This window comes from Melanotaenia boesemani, chromosome 13 (genome assembly GCF_017639745.1).
Source record: "Melanotaenia boesemani isolate fMelBoe1 chromosome 13, fMelBoe1.pri, whole genome shotgun sequence".
In the NCBI taxonomy this organism is placed as follows: domain Eukaryota; kingdom Metazoa; phylum Chordata; class Actinopteri; order Atheriniformes; family Melanotaeniidae; genus Melanotaenia; species Melanotaenia boesemani.
The window spans coordinates 21681520-21704739 of record NC_055694.1 but is presented as its reverse complement, the minus strand read 5'-3'; the positions used below and the strand labels follow the sequence as shown (position 1 = coordinate 21704739).

General features: G+C 36.9%; 1 protein-coding gene across 1 annotated transcript in view; it reads left to right on the top strand.

Moving 5' to 3' along the window:
• Positions 1–245: 245 nt before the first annotated feature.
• prkar2aa (protein kinase, cAMP-dependent, regulatory, type II, alpha A) overlaps positions 246–23220 on the top strand; it is a 47160-nt gene continuing 24185 nt past the window's right edge. Inside the window, exons 1-2 of the mRNA XM_042004933.1 lie at positions 246–940; positions 1799–2073. Of these exons, the coding sequence (XP_041860867.1) occupies positions 1827–2073 (247 nt within the window). The 5' untranslated portion in view covers positions 246–940; positions 1799–1826. The remainder of the gene's footprint in view (positions 941–1798; positions 2074–23220) is intronic.

Below are 23220 nucleotides of genomic sequence, written 5' to 3'. Positions count from 1 at the left end.
CTTTAAGTATTTCTGAGGTGTGTTTCTTTATTTAATATTTATCCAATATTTCTCTATGAAGCTGTCAAAGCAATCTTTGTGGGTGTGGCCTTCTACGATGATTAAATATAGTTCTGCCTATAATCCCGCCTTTACTTCTAGAACTATATTCAATTGGGTGCGCCATTCTAATATTGTTTGTTGATTGGTTTAGATTTCTGTCATTCAATGTCCAAGGCTTTCTGCTTAGCGAATAATCCCACCCCCTCACGCTTTCTGAAGCCAGCGTTTCCATTCGGGTGTGAAAAACTGGATTACCTCGCCGGGAGGAAGTAAAACCTACCCTCAAGTTAAGTTAGGAAGCGTTTCATGTTATTATCAGTCCTACTGCAAGATTACTGTCATTTAAAGTTTTTTTTTTCGACGTTATTTATTTTATTATTTTTTGTCTTTTTTGTGTTGTAGTTTAAGGGTGGTGTAGCGGAACGGTGTAAACCCGAGATAACAGTAGGTTTTGTCACTTATCTGCAGAAGCTGACTTTTGTCTTCCTGGGAGCGGAGTTGCCGAAAGAAAACTAGCAGTTGCTAGTTAGCAAGTCACCCACTTAGCTTCCCAGCTATCCAGCTCTTTCCCTTAACTGCCACATTAAGTCCCACCCTCACCAACTGCGTGGACGCTGGGCTGCAGCGGTGAAGTCGAGTATATTTTCTCCCTCTGAACTTAGCCAGCATCCTTTTACACCTGGCTGGCAAAAGAAAATATCCTCCTGTTGGTTTGCAAAGTTGGGTGTCGTTAAGATAATATAGCTGGCTTGACGTTTGACAAGTGTCTTCTTCAGAGGGGTACGATCGCTACACTGGCAAAGAGACTGGCTAAAAAGAAGAGGCGAAACAAGAGAGAACAAGGAAGACACCGAGAAGGAGGTGACTGGCTAGCATAGCCGGGGAGATAGAATCACACGTAAGTGACTCATAGTTGGTGCCGTGAAAGTAGCTTGTTAAACGGCTTACCGGCCCTGTCCAACTTGCAGCGCTTGCATAGCAACGTTTATCCATCCAGCTTCTTTTCTGTGGCTTAACACAGTGCCAGTACGTTGTACTACTACGTAAGCTAACTGTGAAGGCTTCCTTGAAGGTGTTTCAGTTGCTAGCATGATAGCTAATGACTGATGGGTTGAAAGTGGGTGAGCACTTCGATTGGAGCTCCACTACGGTTGTGGTGCATGCATTCCTTGTTAACTAACACTTATTGGCAAGTTCGGGCTGGTTGTATCTATGAACCGACAGCAACCTAAACCAGCTATTTGTCATGAGGATTAGCTTATTAGCCGCTTTGCTAGCTTGTTCCAGCCGGCCACCCAACCTAGTTGACAGCTTACTTTCTGCCGATATGAAGCAGAAATGTTTCTGAAACTCAGCCAGTATTGCTGATAATGTGTCCACCCCTAGCAAACTCATATCTTTCCGGTTCAGCTTTGAGAACTCTGTGTACCTCGGCTCAGCTTAGATAAAGTTGCCACTCACTGACAAAGTCATAGAAGACTCCCATATTCGTTATTATACTTCATTGCTTCTAAAGGGCAATGTTGTATCTTATAAGCTGTCATTCAATAAAGCTTAAGTTTATGAACTTGCAACTTTTGAAATCCCTCAAAGTACATCCCAGTTGTCATTCAGAGCTGTCATCACTATTGAACATTCACAGCCATCACCTATTGGACATTCACAGTCATTAAGTGTGTTAAAACTACATTACATGCTAGTACTCGTGATTGTGTACCAGTATAAATTCTGATTAATTTTCTCCTTCTCTCTGTAGATAAACGCTGCCACCGAGCCACACAGCCATGAGTATTGAGATACCGGTGGGGCTGACAGAACTGCTGCAGGGCTACACTGTGGAGGTGTTACGACAAAGGCCGTCAGACCTGGTGGATTTTGCAGTACAATACTTCACCCGTTTGCGAGACTCCAGAAGTCAGGATGGCTCCAGCACAGGTGGCAAGGCTGGGAAGGGGGTGATGTTTGACGGGGAGCCGATGCAAACGGAGTCCAATGGAGAGGATGATGAAGATGACGACTCTGACTTTGAGCGTAGGTTGATGTTTTGTTGTCAAGATTGTCAGCTATTGTGTTGAAAAGGTTTGTGTGAGAGAAATGTTACACAATGAAGGAGACTGTATATGAGTTAGTCTTTGTGAGAGCTTTCAATGAGAGAAGAGAGTGAAAATATGAAGCTTGTATTCTCGGTCAGAATCTTTGTCATCTCCTTCTGAGAAAGAGATTATAGTATGTGATGCATGCCATAGTTTAATACCAAGTCTCTGAGCTAACAGTCTCAGAAGGCAGTCCTTGTCTGCGACTCATCTAATCTTGGTCTTCCTTGTTCTCGTTATCTATGTGCCTGTAAGGGTTGCACATGGCATTTTTATGTATTAATTTTAACCATCAAATCTTAAGTCTTTAAAAGGTCCAGTTTCTCAGAAAGTGGAAAAAAAAAAAGAGTTTAAAATTATGCAGTGACTATTTGTACTTTTTTTTGATTGGTTTGAATAATATATACACTGTAAGTTGAAATGATCCTTCCAGGAGCCAGAAATAGAGCTATATTCTATGTAACTTAATAGATACTAGAGTTATTATGTTTTAAAAATGTTTCCTTGAAAACATTTGTATATATCTAAACTTAAAATTTCCTGAAGCGTATAAGCTTTGATATTCAACTGCAATTGTTATACAGTTGTTATACTTAATGTGTTCATTAGAGAGAGTCTGGTAGGGTTCGCATGAGGTGTATGTCATAAACGAGCAGTATTTGAGGACATCTTGAATAATTGTTGCCTGTGTGGACTTGTCCTAGAACTCGATTCATTAAATTTATGCACAGAATACCTCTTCATATAGAGAAACAGCAATACACAGGACTTGAAGTATTCTGGCACTATGCTGGATCTCCGGCGTGCAGAGTTTTTGCGACAGAAATCAATATATATATTAAAAAATAAGATAGACAATTTAATAAATTGATGTGTGCACTATTGTCACATTAAGTTCATCTACCTGCTTTGCTGTTTTGCTCTCAAACGCATTACTAACCAATCAGAATTTGAGCAGGGCCTTGGAAGATATGTGTTTGAGATCCAGCTGCAGTTTAGATCTATGCTATCAGCTCTTTAGATACGATGGAACAGAGATGTTGTTTATTACTGTAGCCGTAAACGTTGGTTCCTCAGTTTTGTTGGTGGGGTGGAGGGTAAGCTTGTGGAGCCTTATTACCTGTTATTTATACCACATATTTTCGGTAACATGTTCCTCGTCTTTCCGCTGGTAGGAGTGTGCTCACCTGTCTTTGCACAATGGGGAGGAGGAGAATTGTGAGTTTGCGACTATGTACAGCCTGAAATGACATGCCGTCATTTAAATAAGGTAAATAACATCAGGCTGTTTATTTTATATTTCAGCTCTGAGTGTGGATGGAAGAAATATTCAGAGATGCAGCCTGATGTCGAGGAAATTAATTTCTGATATACAAAAAGGGTCAATCCACTGGAACATTATTTCTCAGATTCGCTGTCTAATGCATACAAGTCCCATTTATTTATGTATTTCTTGTGTCTAGACAACACCCCCCCCCCCACCCCCCAAATTCAGGCTCGGGATACCTTTTTGCTTTAACCCCCACAATACATCTCTGAGGTTTTCTAAGTTGTCTGTGTGCACGTCTGTAATCCAGTTTAATAGGGCGCTGAAAGTGCCTCACTATACAACAGTCTCAGTAGCAGTGATATCATGTCTCTTGCATTGCTCGCTTGTGTTTGAGCAGTGCGGCCTAGAGTACATATTGTGTTACGTTGTAAATGATCGAAGTTTGCATTTTCTCAGAGTGCTGATCAAGTGATCTGTTGTGGGTGCTTCTAAAATTGACAGATTTGCAAGTTAAGAAAAAATGGGCAGTCTAAATGCTACAGAAGTGTAACAGTGGCTTACAGTTTCTTATCTTGTCAAATCACTTGCAGAAACTGAAGCATCTGTGTGAAATATCACCTCCATTACACCTGTTTTCAAGACTAGATTTCTCATTCTCCTTGTAAGTCTGTTTCATTGGTAGGTTAACCACATCTATCCTGTCTCCTGTGGAAATCTTTTCGTTCCTGAAAGCGATGGTAGCCAATCTCATTGAGTGGTAAAAGCTGGTTTATGGTAAAAGGAGGATTAAATAATCTGTTTCTATGCTCACACAACTGGAGTTTGGCTGTTGTCATACAGCTGTTAACTCAGCTGACAGGCTGTATGTGCATGTGCATGCATGCATATGTTGTAGCTTGTATCTGTTAATGGATTCATATGCTTGTGAAAGTGAACAGTTGTGTTCTGACTTTATTGCACACCAGTTCAAATTCCAACCTGATGACGCTATGAGCCAGTTCCTCCCTAGGACATCCAGATTAACTATCATTTGAGTCTTTTCCACACCTCATCCAATGGGGCAATAAAGGACAGAGGTGATATAGTTGTGCTTTAAGGAGAAGCTTTTTTTTTTTTTTTTTTTAAAAGCCTTTATTTAACCAGGAGGTCCCATTGAGATTGAAAATCTCTTTTTCAAGAGAGACCTGGCCAAGGTAGCAGCCAAAGCACAAAGTAAATGCATAATACATATTATAATAATTTACATTTTCATAGTAAGACAACAAGTACATAGTCATAAAAACATCCACTTTGAGGGGCGTAACTGATAGGTATTAGAGCAAACAGAGGAGGTTACAGAGGTATAGCGGAAGTTTGCCAAGTATTGCTTTATAAATGAAAATATACCAATGCTGTTGTCTACGAATTTTGAGAGATGTCCAACCAACTAAATCATAAAGAATGCAGTGGTGAGTGAGGGACTTGGAGTTTGTAATGAATCGTAGTGAGGCATGGTACACTGAATCAACATGACGTAAGATTGAGGATGCAGCATGCATGTACAGTATATCACCATAATTAATCACAGACAGAAAAGTAGCTTCCACAAGTTTCTTTTTTGCACTAAAAGTAAAGCAAAGTTTGCTTCTAAAATAAAAGCCAAGTTTTACTTTAAGCTTTTTGACTAAAGTTGTAATATGTACATTGAAGGAGAGGTCATCATCAATCCATATCCCCAACTACTTGTATGAAGATACTCTCTCTATGGATTGTCCATCTAAAGACGAGATATGACAATTGTCAAGTAGCTGTGATCGAGTTTTTCAGAAGACCATAAACTTTGTTTTCTGTGTGTTTAAAACCAATTTTAGACTCAACAATGTATTTTGCAATGCCTGAAATGCAGCCTGAAGTTCATGTACTGCTCCTGCAGTGGTGGAAGCTTGGGTGTAAATCACTATCATCAGCATATAGATGTAGTTTTGCTTGAAAGTCTTTATCTAAATCATTTATAAAGATTGAAAACAAAATGGGACCCAAGATTGATCCTTGAGGGACACCTTTGTTTATCTCTAGAGATTCAGATGTATAACCTTCAGCATAAACACACTGAGAACGATCTAAGCGATAATTCTGGAACCATGCAACAGCTTTCGAACTTAAACCAATTGATTGTAATTTGTTTAGTAACAAATCATGATCAGCCGAATCAAATGCCTTAGAAAGATCAATAAATAATGCAGCACAGTGTTGTTTTCTGTCTAAGGCCCCGATAATATCGTTTGTCACAATTGTAGCAGTAGTGACAGTGCTATGGCCACTTCTAAAGCCTGACTGGAGATTATTTAAAATGTTATTGGTAATTAAGAATTGTTTTAACTGTGAGTTTACTAGTGATTCAAGGATCTTAGGCAGAGCTAAAAGTTTTGATATTGGACGATAATTATTCAACTCTGATGGGTCTCTGCCTTTATGTAAAGGGAAGACATATGCTGATTTCCAACATTTAGGAATGGAGTTGGAAATAAGACTCAGATTGAAAATATGAGTAATGGGCTCTGCAATAATATCAGCTGACACTTTTAACAGGAAGGGATCCAGATTATCTGGACCCGCAGACTTTTTGTTATCAATGTCTTTCAAGGGTTATTTAGGTTGTCTGTAAGTGACTTTAAATAAAACTCAGATTTGGGCTTCCTAATCATTAAAGTACACTTATTTCTTATAGTTCTGAATGCAGTCCAGTTGCAGTGATGCTGGAGGTTACACACATGACTTCCATGACATTTAATTATCCAACCAGGCATGTGCATGCTGCTCCCCAGGGGGCATTTCCTTTTGGTGGGAACAACACAGGCCTGTATAATGAAAGAAATCATGTGCTCTTGCCAAAACTGTTGTAGCCTATAGGTGTAAAGAGTGGAAGGCTTCTGCAGAAGACACAAAAATAGCATCTTAAACTTAGAAATATCTGTTTTTAAATTTACAAAGCAAGCACTGATGTTTAGTTACAGTATTCCCACAGGTGACATTTGTCTGTACACCAGTATTGATTCAACCCTTTCAACATTGGGCAATCTACAGACAATAATGAGAAAATAAAGATTTTGCAGCTCTATATGAAACAAAACAAAAAAAGAAATCAATTCAGTCTTACAGTTTGATGGGTTCTCTGTTCTGTAATGAAGATATCCCTAGCTGCATTCTACTTAAGTTCTCTGATTGATATCATCGCATCTTTTCTGCATTTTCAAATCTTTGGAAGGGACTGTTAACACGATAAACACGCTAATTTAAATCCTGTAGTTATTTAATGTAGAGAATTTTGTGATGGAGCAAACTCTTGAAGTCCTGCACTGTTAAAAGTTCGGAAGCCATTGCTTTCCTTTAGAGAAAAGGTGACATTAATCCATTTTTATCATATGTTGAGATGTAAGTAGGTCATTGATGCATTTGCAGTGTTAAGTATCTGAAGTATGACTGTTGTGAAACTTTAAAGTGAAACATGATTGAACCACTTTCCATTGGAGATATTGGTTGGTTAAATTAGGAATTTGTTTCAAACAGTAAAGGCCTTGAAGCTGTGCTTCACTATTTCACAATTACTTACTTAAAAAAAAAAAAAAAAAAAAAAAAAACAAAGACACTTTTTAGTTTACTTTTATTAGGCTGCTTACAGTTACAAGCAGGAAATCATTGTGTATAAAAGTGCCAGCTAAAGGCCAAATATGTAAATTAACTACAAAGCTGGGTTTATGTTTCCATGGTTAGTACAGTGTGTTCCTAACAGCATGACATCATATTTTAAATGCTTTGTTTCTCAAAGTCTTGTTGCTTAAATCCACAGTAGTGGATTTTTCATACAAACTGTGGAACCTCAATCAGTTGTGACGAGGTTGATGATGTCAAAAGTAACCCTCTCTGTGATGAGGCCGTCCGGCTTTTAAAAGTGATATTTTGGAGTTAGTATATTGGAGTTATCTACATATCTGTAAGAATGTGTTTTCAGTCTTGTTGTACTTTTGACTTAGGCATGTAGCATGATGTCTGCTAAGGAATCTAGGAACAAATGTAGTGGTACTAAAAAAACTGAAAACTCTAGATATCAAGATCACCTGCTGTCTGTGGAATTTAAAGAAGAGTAACTTGTTGGATTCAGATCAAATGTGTCATCTTTCCATCTTTCTTAAATGTGCATGTGCCTTTTTTCCTTTGAGCAGGCCTGTGTCATGTCACTTCGCTAGTGTGTGTTCAATAAAAGAAACAAAAAAGAATGAATGGAGGCCTTTGATTGTAAGGAGTGTGACTATTCACAATAATATGAATGAACAGTTATGTCTCAGGGATAATAATATAAATTAACTAAACATGAAAGGATAACAGAAAAATGGTGATTGTATTTGAAAAGTGAATAAGGGAGTAACAAGGCTCAGAAAAAAACAGCTAATGCTCACACTCTATGAAACTTGACAAACTTTAACCTGTATACAGAAAGGACATTACGTGTGGCTTCTATTCTTCTAGAGCTGTTTTTCCACAGAGTAATGGGAAAATTAGCCGACTTTAACAAGAAACTTTGGAGCTTTACTTCCAAATTCCTGTAAACATCTTGCAGTATTTTCTTCCTAAAAAGCATTAGTCATTATTTTAAAAAATTCTTCCAAAGTATGTTGTTTGATATATAAACAACAGTATTTTAAAAGCAGAACTTTTGAAAACTAATAACATTACCAAAAGTCAGTATGTTTCCTGTCTGTCACAGAAGTCCTCTTGGATTAGTATGAGCAAAATTTCCTGGTGTTCATTTTGGACTGCAAATCTTCTGTAAGTGAATTTAATCAGCAGAATACAGAATCTCTAAAAAACAACCAGTAACGGATGTAGTTTCTCCTTGTAAACTGTTGTTATACTGTAAACGAATGACTTTGCAATCTCGTGTAGCACAGATTGATCATAATTAATTGGTTGAAGTTTTGTGTCTCTTGTTTTTGCTTATTATTTCTGCTACTTCTGTTTTAAATCCGTCAATTTGCTGGACTAATTTTAGCTTTGTGTCTTATTTCCAGTTTTATAAGATAAATTAACCACATGCTGAGTTCATATGGAGGCTGATAATTAGTGAAATAATTAAACCTTAGATGTCCATGTTGTTATCCTCCTAGGAGATTTGTATGTGCAGGCATGCGTGTACAGTTGTTAAAGTGATTACATTTTTGATGCACATGTGTGTCACTGCATAATTTTATCTGCCAGTATTTGTTTAAATGTGGCTGGTTTTGCTGTAATGCTGTGCAACAGGTGACCCTATTGGTATGAAGGAGTGCGTGTCCAATGGGCTTTTAGCTTCTGGGCAAATCTAATGCTGAGACCAGTTGGACTGGCAGACTGACAGGACTACGTGGAAAAAGAATTCAGACGGCTCATACTGCTTATGTCTGGCTTAGTACCTGTCTTTTTCTCTTTCTTTATGAATCTTACGTGTTGAAATGGCTACACTTTTAATGTTTATGTTGTTTAACTGTGAAGGGAAAACTGAGTCTTTGCAAAACAGTAATCTAAATTTTATGGTTCTCCCTTGAATTTTCCCCTTCCTATAATATAGTAAGTTATCACATGCAGTAGCTAAGCTGTAGCCTGACAACTACACATTGTCGTGAATGTGTGTATATATAAATATATATATATATACATATACATACAGTGGATGAAACAAAAATGAGGACTTAACCATGTGAACAGAGACCACTGATAAGGCACTAGCACGAGAAGACTGGTACATTGTGGTTTGCACAATTTACTGATACACATCATTTGAACTTTAGTACTTCCTCATTCTTTGTCTCCGAGCCATCTTTATTGGTACTACAGAAAAAAATGAGGAAATGGTGGGAGATCAGAGGATTTTAGTAGGTGAAATTCTCTGCTCTTCATAGTGGGAGTTCTGCTGTTTCCTCTTCTTTCAACACACGTTTTCCCTTCAGGTTTTGTTCATGGATGCACATATGCAAATTTGTCATCTTGATCCTTGTCATCTGAAACTCTTTTAGACAGCAGACCAGTGTATGATACTGGTCTTCTTAATGATCTTCTCTATCATTATACCCACACTGGACCCATTTACAAGACAGCTGTCAGAATATTTCTCACTCCAGACTGCACTCTTGTTCAATAGCACTTTCAATATTTTCTGTTTTCCTATCACTCCCCCCCAATCCAGTCTGACATTTAAATGTCTGTAACATTTATTTATTTGCATAACTGATAGCAGCATCGGGGCACAAAAGCCAAGTGACATCCAGTCTGGTTGTGCAGAAGGGTTTGGTTAACTTGCACAGATAAATCCATGCTGGGTGGCTGTGCTGGTCTTAGTGGTGTAAAAGAAAAAATGTTTTTTGGGCTTCACGGTATACCAGTGAAGCCCAATAATGAAAATGTATGAAATCAGACATTTGACACAATTTCCTTTGTAAAGGTGTAAAACTAAAGTAAGTAAAGAACAGGAAAAGTCCACATTAGCACATAGGACATATTCACAAAGATCCTAATCTTTCCATGTTTTGAATACAGTTAAAACATATATCCAGATGACACATTTCTTGTTTCCCTGTTTTGTTTACATATATTTATTTGCACAAACATTCTTTGCTGAGCAGGAGAAGGAAACCTTAAAAGGTTTTAATTGAATTACAGTCTTTAAATAAAAGTGTCTGTGACACACTATGTGTGACATGGACTTAAAACTGAATATTTCAGCTAGCTTGTATTGAATCCCAGTATATATTGTATATGACTATTAAGACTAGAAATATACTCTAACATTTTTACAAGGGGGAAAAGGCATATTGGAGGGGACAGAAAACACAGGAATGTTTTCAGTCACTAGTCCAGCTAACAGCTTACAACTAGCTTACTTTATGTCGTGGCTTTTAGAATAGATGAAGTGGCCATCACCAGTTGTTTGTGTTTCTTGACCTAGAAATGTGAGATAAGGGTAAACTGACCAAGGTTTCAGGGCTAATGGGTTTTGTAACATTTATTTTTAGTATTTTCAGTCAAACACTTGAAAAGAAAAAGTTTGTAAGAATCACATGGACACATTTTATTGGTCCACTATTGTTAGGTTGTATGATTATGGTTTAATGGTCACGGTTACAGAACATGTCTTCTCTTTTTTTCTGTCACACTCTTGTACATTGTTGGTTGCTTTATTCTTCATCCATGTACAACATCTAAGTGCCCTCTTGCTGCTTTTCAACCCACTCTTTGTCACGATGGCCCTGTCTCCCTTGCTCAGGATGTGTTTGTCTCGATGTACAGGCCCAATCTCATTAGACTAGCTGGCTTATAGATAAGGGGTTATTAGGGCGGTTTAGCTGAATGTCTCAGGCATGGTAAGAAAGGGAATTAACAAGGGAAGGAATCACACAGAAAGAAGGATAACATGAATGGCAAGAAGAAACTTACTGAAAAGCTAGTGGGTTAGAGCAGACGTTAAATACTAACCATAGACTGTTCAGTTTTGCTTTACACTGCTTAATTTTTCAACAGTCTCAGCCTCTTTGTAAGACAGGATCAAAATTCTCTGCATATGTTGATTCACCTGTACTATTGGTATTGTTACCAAACACTATACTCACACTAAAACAAGCTATGACTTCTCCCTTTTAAAAAGTATTGCTAGATTTGGCTCATTCTGTGCTGTTGAGCTCCATTGTTGTTCATAAATTATTAGAAATGCATCAATGAATCACACCATTATTGGTTGACCTAATTTCTATTTGTAGAAATAAGGGCACAATAGTTTATTAAGAAAAAAGCTTTACAGAATAATAACCACAATAGCTTATTCAGTCTCTCAGACATTTTTCATCTAAACCTGAAGGCAAAGCTGATATTTGGACCAATGTTTTTATTTGACTGGACAAATCATGCAAAAGAGATTGGTTAAAAATTGACCTCCTTTTGCTTTACAGAAACTACTTTCCTTATTATGATTCAAGTTGAACAGACCGATGTCATGAAAGAGGTTTTTTTTCTGTTGAGTAGTGAATTAGTTCACTGACTCTTAAGGAAAATTTGTAAATTGTGTTAAATTTCTTTTGCAATTATTGCTTATTGCTTCTGGGTTACGGTAGACATTTGATTACAAATTCCTTTTACAAGAGCCAAATTTTATATGTTGCCCTTTTTGGCCTTACCTGTTAAGAATAACACTCAACACTCTCAACAGATTAACATTGTCGTTCACAGATGACCAGCAGTTATTATAATTTTAGAATGGGAAAAATGGTTGGTTAGGTTAGGTGCCAGATTTCTTGCCGGATTTGCTTTAGATATCTTACCAGCTTTTGGCAATATGTAAGAAAACATAGCCACCCTGTTTAAGGCAATAATAAGGTGCCTTTTTGTTCTTATACTTATAATCCACCTTGAGAAATCGAGACAGAAGGGACTGATGCACACCTGAGTACAGGTTATTACAATAACCGGTCTTTACTAAAAGAAACATGGATAACTTTCTCAAAGTAAGAGAAGGAAAGAAAAGGATTGATAGCTGCAAGCATATTTACAAGTGTTGTCTTAATGTGATGAAGTTGGGGCTGTAGCATGTTTTTGAAATTAAATCTCTTCAGCAGAAGTTAGGCCTCACACCAAAAATCTCTTTTCACATTCCAAAGTAGATCATATTTGAAGTTGGCCCTCAGTTCAGAAAACTTACCAGTATGAGGTTTAGATTATTCAAGTAAGCACATTTTAGAAAAACTAACCACACTACTTTGATTTTTCCACCCAATATTGTGGCAGCCAGCATTCTGGGATTTACTTGCCAAATGGAAGCTATACCCACTTTTGGTGCCTCTGTGTTAATTTTGGACACTGCTTGTGGGTTCTTTGTGTGAACATAAAATACATTTTCATGAAACAATGGCCTGAGGTTAGAAAATGTAAAGCAGTCATTGTGTCACAGTATTTGTTTCATAAACCTGGTGCAGCTTGTTTTGTGAACTGCTAACCGATAGGCCAAGAAGATGGTTTTTCTGATATACAACCCGCAGGGTCACATTCTGAAGATGAAAGAAAAGTCTTCTGGTTCTGCAGGTTTTTATTCTTACAGTCTGTTACCCTTATCAGTGACATGAAGACTGTGAGAACAGTTCTTAAACAGAGTTGGTAAAGATTCATGCAGTGTGTATATATAGGGCTGAATTTACAAGCACCTTTTAAATGGCTTTATGGTGGTTGATGAATACACATAGCCAATTAACTTGCAACTGTTCTCATCTCCTAGCAGTGCTACCAGTTCACATTACACTGTACAGCAACTTTGATGTCAGCATAAAGTATTTATCACTAGTGGCCACTGCTTGTAAGTTTCCCAACAAATATGTTTCCACCACAAAATTTTAGGGAGGGAGCTTGTCACTGAAAAGAAATTACCCATTTCTCCCTTAAGGGGGGGAAACTGTGGGAAAATCAACCAGAAACAATTTAGTCCTTGCAAATAGTTTCTCCCTTTGCCAGAAGTCATAGCTGCTACTGTTGTAAAATTAGTTTTGAAGAGATTAAGAAATGTGGGAGTTTGTTTCACAATATAATTACATGTGGTAACCATATAACTGATCTATAGCAAGAAAACCATTGATTATTTCAGAAGTATTATTGTTTCAGTAATCAGAAGCAAACTGATATATAGCAGCAGTCAATGAACGGTGACCTTGCAAGAAAGAGGGAAAGGTCAGGCCAGGAATTAACCTGAGTGGATTAAGTTAACACTAAAATCTGGCCAGTCTTTCTTTCATGCAGCATAGCTTGTCAGTATACCTGTAGTTGAATCACTTTTAGAATAATATTGATCAGTATGTCACAATGTGGGATAGTAACTTCTTGTTTGACTGTACCAGCTGCCAGGCCCTTGGAACTTAATGGGAATAGGAAAGTATTAACCCTAGCAGGGTTGGGGGTAGGGGGCTTTCCACAGACCTTAAATAAACACTTTCTCATGGTCATTCTGAAATACTCTGAAAAAACCTCTGGCAAAATATGCATTTGCATATTTGAAACTACTGATGATACTAAAGCATAACTGGTAGCAGCCATATTGAGAATGTGTTGACAATAAACTGTTTTTGTTTTTTGTTTTTGTTGAAATATTGTTTGGATCACTTGAGTAATCCTGTCACAGTATCTTTCAAGATACTGTAATTGAAGTGCAAATGGTTTACTGAAGGGTACGTTTAGAAATCACTGGCTACAAGAAAACTACTGTAAGTTGTCTATGTTGAGGTGTTAGTGTAAAGTTAATTAAACTGATTAATGTACATGTTTTGCTGCTCTGAAATGTTTACTTAATCCAATACTGTTCCTTAAACGAAGATATACTGTTTTTGTTTGTTTTTTTTTGTTTATTTTTTTACCTAAGAATATTTTTGGTTTGGTACACCTTCAATCTTTTCCCAAAAAAGAAAATTATCACCCTTTATAAGTACCAAGTCTGACTATTTATAATTGTTCAATTTATGGTTTTATCACCACTAAGCAGATCGCTTAGTGGTGATAAACATGTAAAGCATGGCTACGCTTACATGATGTTTTTTTAATCAGAATTAATTATTCAAAATTAAAAAAACTCTGAATTAAAGTATACTCCTTTTGCGTTCACATGAAAATAGTAATTCCAAATTGAGGTTTACATGGAAAACATGTTTATTCACCTTAATTCAGTTACGCTTTAGAACTGGGGGTTGGGAAGGGTTCTGGATAGGGGATAGAAGTGACGTATTTACGTCAACTGAAAGTTGACAGTTCCTGCTTCTTTTCTTTTTGGCTACATAATGGAAGACCAAATAATAAGAACCATTTTTGAAGCAGCAGCTTGACACTAGCATACCACTTCACTTTAGAAGGAGTAAAAAGCAGATCGAGTACCATATGTGTGTCATCGCGACAGGACAAGGGAACAAGCACACACAGTCTGACCGGATTAATTTAAAGCAAAATGAACATATACATGATCGAGGAGTAAACCAGCCATTTACTGCAGATTTAAGTTTAATTTGGAATGGTCATTTTAATTCGGAATTAGGTGTTTACAAGGTCATTTTTAATCTTTTTAAAGAGGATTTAATTTTTATTCTGATTTAAAGAGGGATTGAAACTCTGATGTAAACATAGCTAGTCTTAAAGGGGTTAAGTGACATCAGCAAACCATGTGTTTGCATGGAAAGGGTTAACACTAGTGCAGTTATAACCGGCCGAGCTACTTCCTTTTGAGGGCTTAAGTTTTGTACAGTGCCATACTGGGATTGAAATACTGGGAAAGGGAGTGAGTCACATATGGGGCAAATAGAGAGGAGGAAGAATGGATATTTTTGGTGGAAATAAGTTGTATTGAGTTTAATAAATGAGGAACTCCGTGGGGAGTGAGAGGGTAGCTGAATGTTGGGAGGCATGGATTGAAATGATAGCTACGGAGCAAAAGGATAACAATGAACATAAAAGGTGATGACATGGAAGAGGAAGATACTCGCTTAGAGTTAAGCTGACGTTTCTTTTTCTTGGAAATGCTAGCAAAGAATAAAAAAAAAAGGTGCTCAACTAATACAGCAAATGAAAAAGCAGGCAGTATTGTTCATAAAGGGAAAGAGAAAGGCAAACAGATGCAGGAAAGGGAGTCGTTGCAGTATAGAGGATTTTTGTAAGTGTTATGGCAGAAGTGTGGTTTGATGACAGGATAGAGCATGTTTGTTTATCTGTCTGCTTTGCTCTCAACTTCTGCATAGGCGAGACACGCAGTCCTCCAAAAACTTAACAAATAGCCCTGAGAGTTGATGGTTGAATGCTGACTGGCTGAAAGTTAACTTGAACTAGGAGGGGGCAGCTAGGGTAAACAGCCACTTTCATAACAAATATAATGGAGCCCCAAAAACGTCAAATAGCAGTGAAACACAGACCACAGCTGTTCAAAACATTCTTCATTATATAATACTCAATTTAACTTTATCCCAAAGGGGATTTTCGTTCACTTTATATTCTGAAATTTCCATGGCAGAGCAAAACTGAAGTATCAATAACAACACTAACATAACCAAGAGCACCCCACAGCTCAGATTGTTCTACATATTTCTGATTGCTGCCCCAAGTGGCAGCATCACTTGAAAACATAGATCTGTGGGAGCTGTGAGAAGTGGTCTGCAGAGGTATGTCCAGAATTTTAGGCCCTGTTCAGACATTGCGCTAACATAGGTCCCGGCTGATTGGATCACAAGGGGACAATGCTAAATATAGTTGTGAATGCACTGAGGACAGATTAAAGACTCCAGTAGATCCAGTAGCTCAGGCAACGTTCTGAGGTGCTGTGGAGTACCTGTGGTCACTTTCTTTTTTTTTTTCTTCTTTTTTTTTTTTTAAGACGTGAACTACATCCTAGGAACAACTACTCCCATACAGGGGCTCCACACAACCAAAAGGGTTTTCATTTAGATGTTTTCTTGTTCTTTTTACTTCTGGGAAAAAAAATGCAGCTCAGCATCCAAACTCACAGGATCTCTTTTATAGAAAACCTCCTTGTCTTCTATATTAGCCTGTACATTAACAAAGAGCAAAGCAACTGTGAGCACAGCACTAAAGCTTTGATGGTCTCAAATACTTACTGTGGATGCAAAACGTTTTGCTTTTCAAGACAAAGTGGTGTAGTAGCACTCTTTTGAGACATCACCAGTGTTACGTTTGCTGAACACAAATTCTCAGCAGCCAATGTTAGCTTGTGTTAGCAGGTTTTTTGATTGTTGTCAAATAGATAAAATGTAAATAATCTAATACACCACTACTGAGTCATTTATTAGAGGAAACCACAAGTATGTGAGAAACTGTAGGTCATACAAAATACTTATCACCTGAGATTGTGTTATATTCATGTTTACGGTCCATATATCATGCCTCACTTCTGCTTAATAGTTGAACAATTTGCTTCTGCATGTGTCGTAGTGACTATAGATCATAAGGCTCTGCTCAATAGGCCCTTTTCTTAATTTAAATGCATACATTAGGCACACATGTGCATAACTACTTCAGCCTACTTTCTGCCCTACATTGGGGTTATGCTCATATGAGCATGTGGTAAGCATAAATTATGAAAACCTTCCATAATGTTTACCAATGATAAAAGTTTGGTAATCTTAAATAGAGATATTCATGAAATGGGACATATAAAGCTTTGTTCATTCACAATTATTCAGTGTGCCATTTTTTAACCCAGTGTTTAGAGTAGCTATTAGGGCTCTATCTCACTTCTGCAGTTTTTATTCTTTCATCTTTTACCTTTCTGACCTGAAGTAACATAAGCTTTGTGTCAGCATTTTAAAGACTTGTACCCATTTTTTTTCCTTTTTATCTAAATGTGTTTTATTATTGTTATTATTATTACTATTGTTATTAATATTATTACTGTTATAACTATTTCATGTTGTTGCCTCAGAGTCTGTAGTTCTATGTAGATCTATCATCTCAACTGACTCTCATATGATACATCCGCCAGCATAACATAGCCTGTTCAAAGGATACATATAAACTTATTTTAAGAATGCGTGGCAGAACACAATTCCACAGAACTGTGTTGAAATTTTCAGCATTTTGAGTGTGTACTCAATTCATTTGTTAAAGCCCCTATTTGATAGAGACAGTAATTGCCATGTAGTTTGACAGTAGTAATTGTGACTCTAGTATGACGCACTGCAGTTAGCAGACAAGCGTCAGCAGACATGATGCCTGAATCACACTACATATTTTACCTAGAATGACACAAAAGATATCACCAGGATGATTATCTACTGTCTGCTTCATCTGTTGGAATGTAGTCACAAATTACTTCAGACATCATTTAAATGATCAGAAAATAGGGAAAAAAAGATATTTTCCTTTTGACAGACTGATTAAATTATTCATAGTGCCATTTGAAAATAGTTTTTTTTTTACCATATGCTATCAGATTAAAGTACATTTTGATTAGTTAAAAAAAATAGAGAAAAGAGACATATTATATAAATATTGAATGTTGTATATCCCTCCCTGAAAACATTATGTACACTTTAATTGTTTAATTTACACTATTTTGCTTAATACTGATGGTTTAATTTTTAAAAGCAATGTTTAGATAAACACATAAGATAAGTTGTGATGCATCAGTTTATTTGGGCCATGGCTCAGAATTGAAAACTTTGCTAATCATCCCTAAGAAAAATGCTTTTGGTTTGACATTATAAATAAAAAAATAAATTCATAGATCAGTAATATTGTACATGTTTCCTCAAGATACTGTGAATGTGTTTGGGGGTGGCTGTAGCTCAGAATGAAGAGCAGTCATCTGCCTACCTATAAGTAGTTGGATCAACTCCAGGCTTTCCCTGATGTCCCCTGACTACATGCCAAAGTGTGGGCAAGACACTGGACCCCACCTTGCCTCCCGATGTGTCTGAATGATGGGGTATGAATGTGTGTAGTAGAGCAAAGCACTTAGTATGTAACTGTAGAAGTGCTGTATGAGTGTGTATGTGAATGGGTGAATGTGACATGTGGTGTAAAGCACTTTGAGTGGGCAACATGACGAGAAAAGCCCATTTACCATATCCTGCCCTGGTGTTTCAGGCTCCTGTTATCATTTTAATTATGCCTCTTTATATTTTATAAAAAAAATAGTTGTGCTTCAGTAAAGGAGACTATACATGGCAAGCCTGGAATCAGGATCAAAGTATTTAACTATGTTGTAAAAAAGTCAGATTTTATAAAAATGAAAGTTTGATCATTGCCAGGATTCTGTACTCTTTGTTTTAATGATGTGAACATCAATTGTATGTTGCCAACTCACAGCCTGCATATGTAATCCCATAATTGTGGTGAACAAAATTAATGATCAGTTCTGCAGGTCAGATATATACATATATTTTTTTTGTAGTCAATTTTCACATCAGCTTAAAGTTGTTGTGTAAGCTGTACAGTCTGTAATTTATTTTGCTTATATCAGCATGCATTGGATACTGGTATATTGATAGATCCTCTAAGGAGGAGGACATGCAGAGATATAATTTATGTTTAAGTGTCTTTGTATTGGTCTTGGGAAGAAATGAAACAGGGTTGAAGGCAAAAATCACGAGGGTCTCACAAAGGAAGATAAATAGTTAATGGATTATATTGAAAGACTGGTTATAATTTGTAAAGGCTCTGATCAGTGTAAAGATAATTTCAGTTTCTTGGCAGGTTTGGAAAGTGATTGCAAATACTATACAAACAAATTATGCAAATTAAACAATCATGCATATGCAGTTTTGTTGGGAGGTCATTTTATCTCTATTTTTGTGTCATCCATTGTTTAAGCAGCTATAACTTTTCTTCTACTGCATGAGCTGGCTGCACGTGTGCGTTTAATTCTGGGGGGAATTTGTATGTCATTGGATATGTGGGCGTGCAGTTGGAGACTAGAGCTTATGATTTGCTTTATTGATTCAGTTTTCAAGCTTGCCAGTTGTTTGTGTCTTCCTCTGTCTGTATGTGTGGCTGCAAGCATATCTTGCACTGTATGTTTTGCCCTGCTGGCCTTGCTCTGTGTCCAAGTGCATGATTAAAGTGTTTGTGCATGTTTGTGTGTGTGTATCAATATTGGCTGACTGACAGTAACATCCAAAGGTGCTAGCTCTGGGACAGAGAAAACATGTGAGGGAAGCTCCCTTCTCCACATCTGACCATGCTGTTACCAATCAAGCCTTGAGAAGAGGAGAAAGTGAGAGGAATAGGCTTAAGCAGTGAGGCTGAGAGAAAAAAATGGAGAGACAGAGGAGCAGGAACAGATGGTAGAGGCTGTTTTAGGGAGAGGATAAGCTACAGTTGAAGGGTGAGATAGAGGTGTACATAAAACTGTAGCCCCCTTCACACAGAGGCCACATCATATTAGTGGTTACTTAATGAGGACATCATTTTACATTGTTCCCTTTTGGTCATTCATATGGACCAAACAGAGATAGCTAGCACTGTATCACAGTGTGTTTCCAAACATCAAGCTGGTGTTCTTAGGGATTGTGTTCAACAGTGTGTTTCCTACTTATATATGCCAGTTGGGATCTGAGGCTGCCTGTGTTGGTCGTTTTTAGCGGCTTGTTCCAGAAAGGAAGTTAAACTAACTCTGAGGCTGTGTTTGTGTGTATGTTTATGTGTGTGTGTGTGTGTATATGTGTATGTATGTATGTATATATATATATATATATATATATATATATATATATATATATATATATGCAGTCTGAGTGACTGCAAAATGAAACGGTACGCGTCTGCTTGAGTTCTAAAAAACACCCCTTACTCCCTAAATCTCTGTAATCGCTTTGGTATGGACAACCCACGTCTGCCAGGTAGGAGGAGACTGGTAGAAACTCAGGATGTCTTTATGGTGAATTTGCGTGAAACAAGGTTCACTTCACAGAGTCAGTTACCATTATAACAGACCCTGGGTAAGACTTACCTGGCTTTTTGGAATGGAAAACCCAGAGAAAACCCACTTTCTGGAACAGGCCCTGGGTGCGTGAGTGGCATGTTACATTCAACCCTCCTCGCACATTATTCTGTCATTCTTCAAAACATTAAAATGCCAATTTACAGATTTAGAGAAATTAATGTAGAACAATATCTGAATTTTACAAATATATTGTCTTCAGAAATGCAGATGAATATTTTTTTCCCGTCTTGTTTAAAGATTCAAATAGTCATAGTTTGGACATAATGTGGGGTAAGGTGTTTGAAAATAATAAAATTATTTATTTTAAAGTCATAGTAAGGAGCTAAATCATACTGACAACATTAGACTTTGTGTAACAGAATAAGAGTGAGAATTGGTGTTAAGAATTTTCAGAATTGGCTTTATTGAGAACAAAAAAAATTTGAATATCTTCAGTAATGAAATATTTACCATTAGTGAGTTGAGGTATCAGAAAAAAGATTGAGAAAAAAAATAGATAACTTCAAAACTCTTCAGCTGCTTCCTCGAGCTAATATACACAAATTGGCCATTTAGGTGATGTGGTGATGCCAACACTGGTCAGAGCAGCAAGAGAGTGTTTATACTCTTAGAATTCCATTTATGCAGCCTAGAAATTATTTTTCCGGGATAATCCAAAGGCATTGTTTGTGTGAAATGATTAAATCCAGAGAATTCAAATCAGTTATGTTTACTTCATAAAAGAATTGTTGTACATCATTCAAATTAACTAATTTCAGTGATTCACTTAAAAAATAAAACAAAATCCCAGCAGCATATCCACCTCTAAGTCTGAGGTAAACCCTGACCTTATTTTATTCTGCTAAAAGAATGCAATTAAATAGATTAAAACTAAATGGAGCTTGATTCGCTGCCAGGATGGCATGTGATGACTTGTCTTTTCAAAAGTGAAAATTTTTCTGTATTTAATTTTCTATTCCAGTAAGCTAATTGGTTAAAGAGAAACAAGGCAATGTGAACTCCAAAAGTTGGGCAGAAAAATAACAGAGCTGTCAAACCCCACTTTATATCGCACATTTCTCCTTAACCTTCTCAGCTGAAAGCCAACATCAGCAGTTTACATTAGCTTTGGCTTAATGTTCCTAGATCAGATTTGTCTTCCTGCTTTGTGTTGTACTTAATTGGTACTTGTCCATCTTCGTCTTGCCACACTAAACACTCTTGAGTCACTTTCTCAAAGAGCAAATATTAAATGTGAAATATGTGTCTGAGGCAAAGTGACCACATTCATGCTTTGATCTCCCTGCCAGTTAACTAGCTAATTCATTGACAGGCCAAGTAGATAGTCACACAGAAAGAATTGCTGAAAGGGAAATGAATGGAAAACACCAGATACATATATAGTTCATTTGCTCCTTTATTTACTTATTCTCTTGGTGGGTTTTCCTTGTCTCATTCTTTGTCTATTTATCTATCATTTTAAGTTTATATAATCATATCCAGTCTAGCCAAAGGTATTTCAATTTAACTTTTCTCTGCCTTTCTTTTCCTTTTACACATCACCAGGCATATAAGTTCATTTAGTACTCATCAGTTAGCAAATTTTGTACTTTCTCTCCTCTCTTTGTCCACGTAGCAGTAGATAACACTCTGTCACCCCTTCTGGTCTGTCTTTCTGTTTCTACCCCTCTGGTTCTCCCTCTGTCATCCCATCTCTATCTCTCCCCCTGTATTTCTCTTCCATCCATCTGTCAGTGGCCTCGTAGCAGTGAGTGCGCATATAGGGATGGATGCAGAGCAAAAGCAAATGTGTGTGTGTGTGTTTGGGGATGTGGGGGGAAGTCTTTTACTTGTTACAAGCTGGATAGAAGCAGAAGGTGAGTGAATGGTCACTGAAAGCAGAACAAGATAGGGTATGGGGCTGGCGTTGTTATGGCAATAAGATCTTTGTGTTAGGTTGCCAAGGCAACTTCAGGCATACACTTGATACAGCCAGCCACCACTACCACCCCACCCCCAACCCCCTTTAGCCACATTACTGTAGGGAGAGCACTTCACACATTCCACACTCGTTTTCCTGCACCCACACAATAAAATGCACAAAATCGTGTGTGTGTGTGTGTGTATGTATGTATGTTTGTATGTGTGTATATATATATATATATATATATATATATATATATATATATATATATATATATATATATATATATATATATATATATATATATATATATATATATGGGCTGGGCGATATGGCCATGGATGTTTTTTATAACCAGATCTGATTTCCGATTTTAATAATTTTAATAGATTTTTTTTTTCTTTTCTTTTACAAAACATAAATAAACTTATTAAAAACATTTATTTGTTAATATAGATGAATGCCAGCAAAAATAAAGCATATAATGTCATAGCGTTTCCACCATATAAACCACTTCATTTCTTACATAGAAATATGCGACACAACTGCATCTGTGATCTCTTTCCATCTGGATCCTGATACAGGATCCACTACAGAAAAAATTCCATTGATGAAGGTTGTCTCTTAACTATGGTTTGTGGGCTAAAGTTGACTTGTGCATCTCAAAGAGAGCAGCATTTCTCACTGCAGTTATACGCACAGCTAAATCCCAGGCGTGAGTGGAGGGTCACTTCACTGAAAATCTGACAGACAAACACCGTTTTGGTGTGTTTGAGGGAGGGCTAAGTCTGCTGCTAACTATGGAGAAAAAAAATCCAGATTTTCATAAAAATAAGTCTCCAGAAATGGAAAATTCGATTTATCGATTTTATCGATTAATCGCCCAGCCCTAATATATATATATATATATATATATATATATACATATATATATATATATATACATATATAGCATATACAGCAAAAAGCTGTGTTGATCAACATGTTGTCATACATGACTTGCTGTATTTTGGTCTACGTGTGGATCTTCATATCTCTGTATGCATACATGTCTTTGTGAGTATTTTTGCCTCTTTGCTGTAGCGATTTGAATTGGATCAAAGTAAATCACTGTCAGCAGTTTAGAATTGGCCCTGTTGGGGAGCATGTTGACACTGATAAGCGTTTTAGAGTAGATGAAGATGTGTTGAAAAGGGGAACTGGGATTAGGTAAAAACTGGGTTGCTTAAAAATAGGGAAACAAAAGAAAAAAAATAATGTCTAATTATTTTTCTAATAATTATTTCTAATAATTTTTGTGAATGGACTTCAGGAATGAACCTTCGTATTTTTCTATATTTTTAATTAAATGTACCTCTTATATGCTCTACAGCAGCTGATATCTTTTTTCATTGTTTGCTGTTATTAATTATGGGATGCAGATTTCCTTAATGCC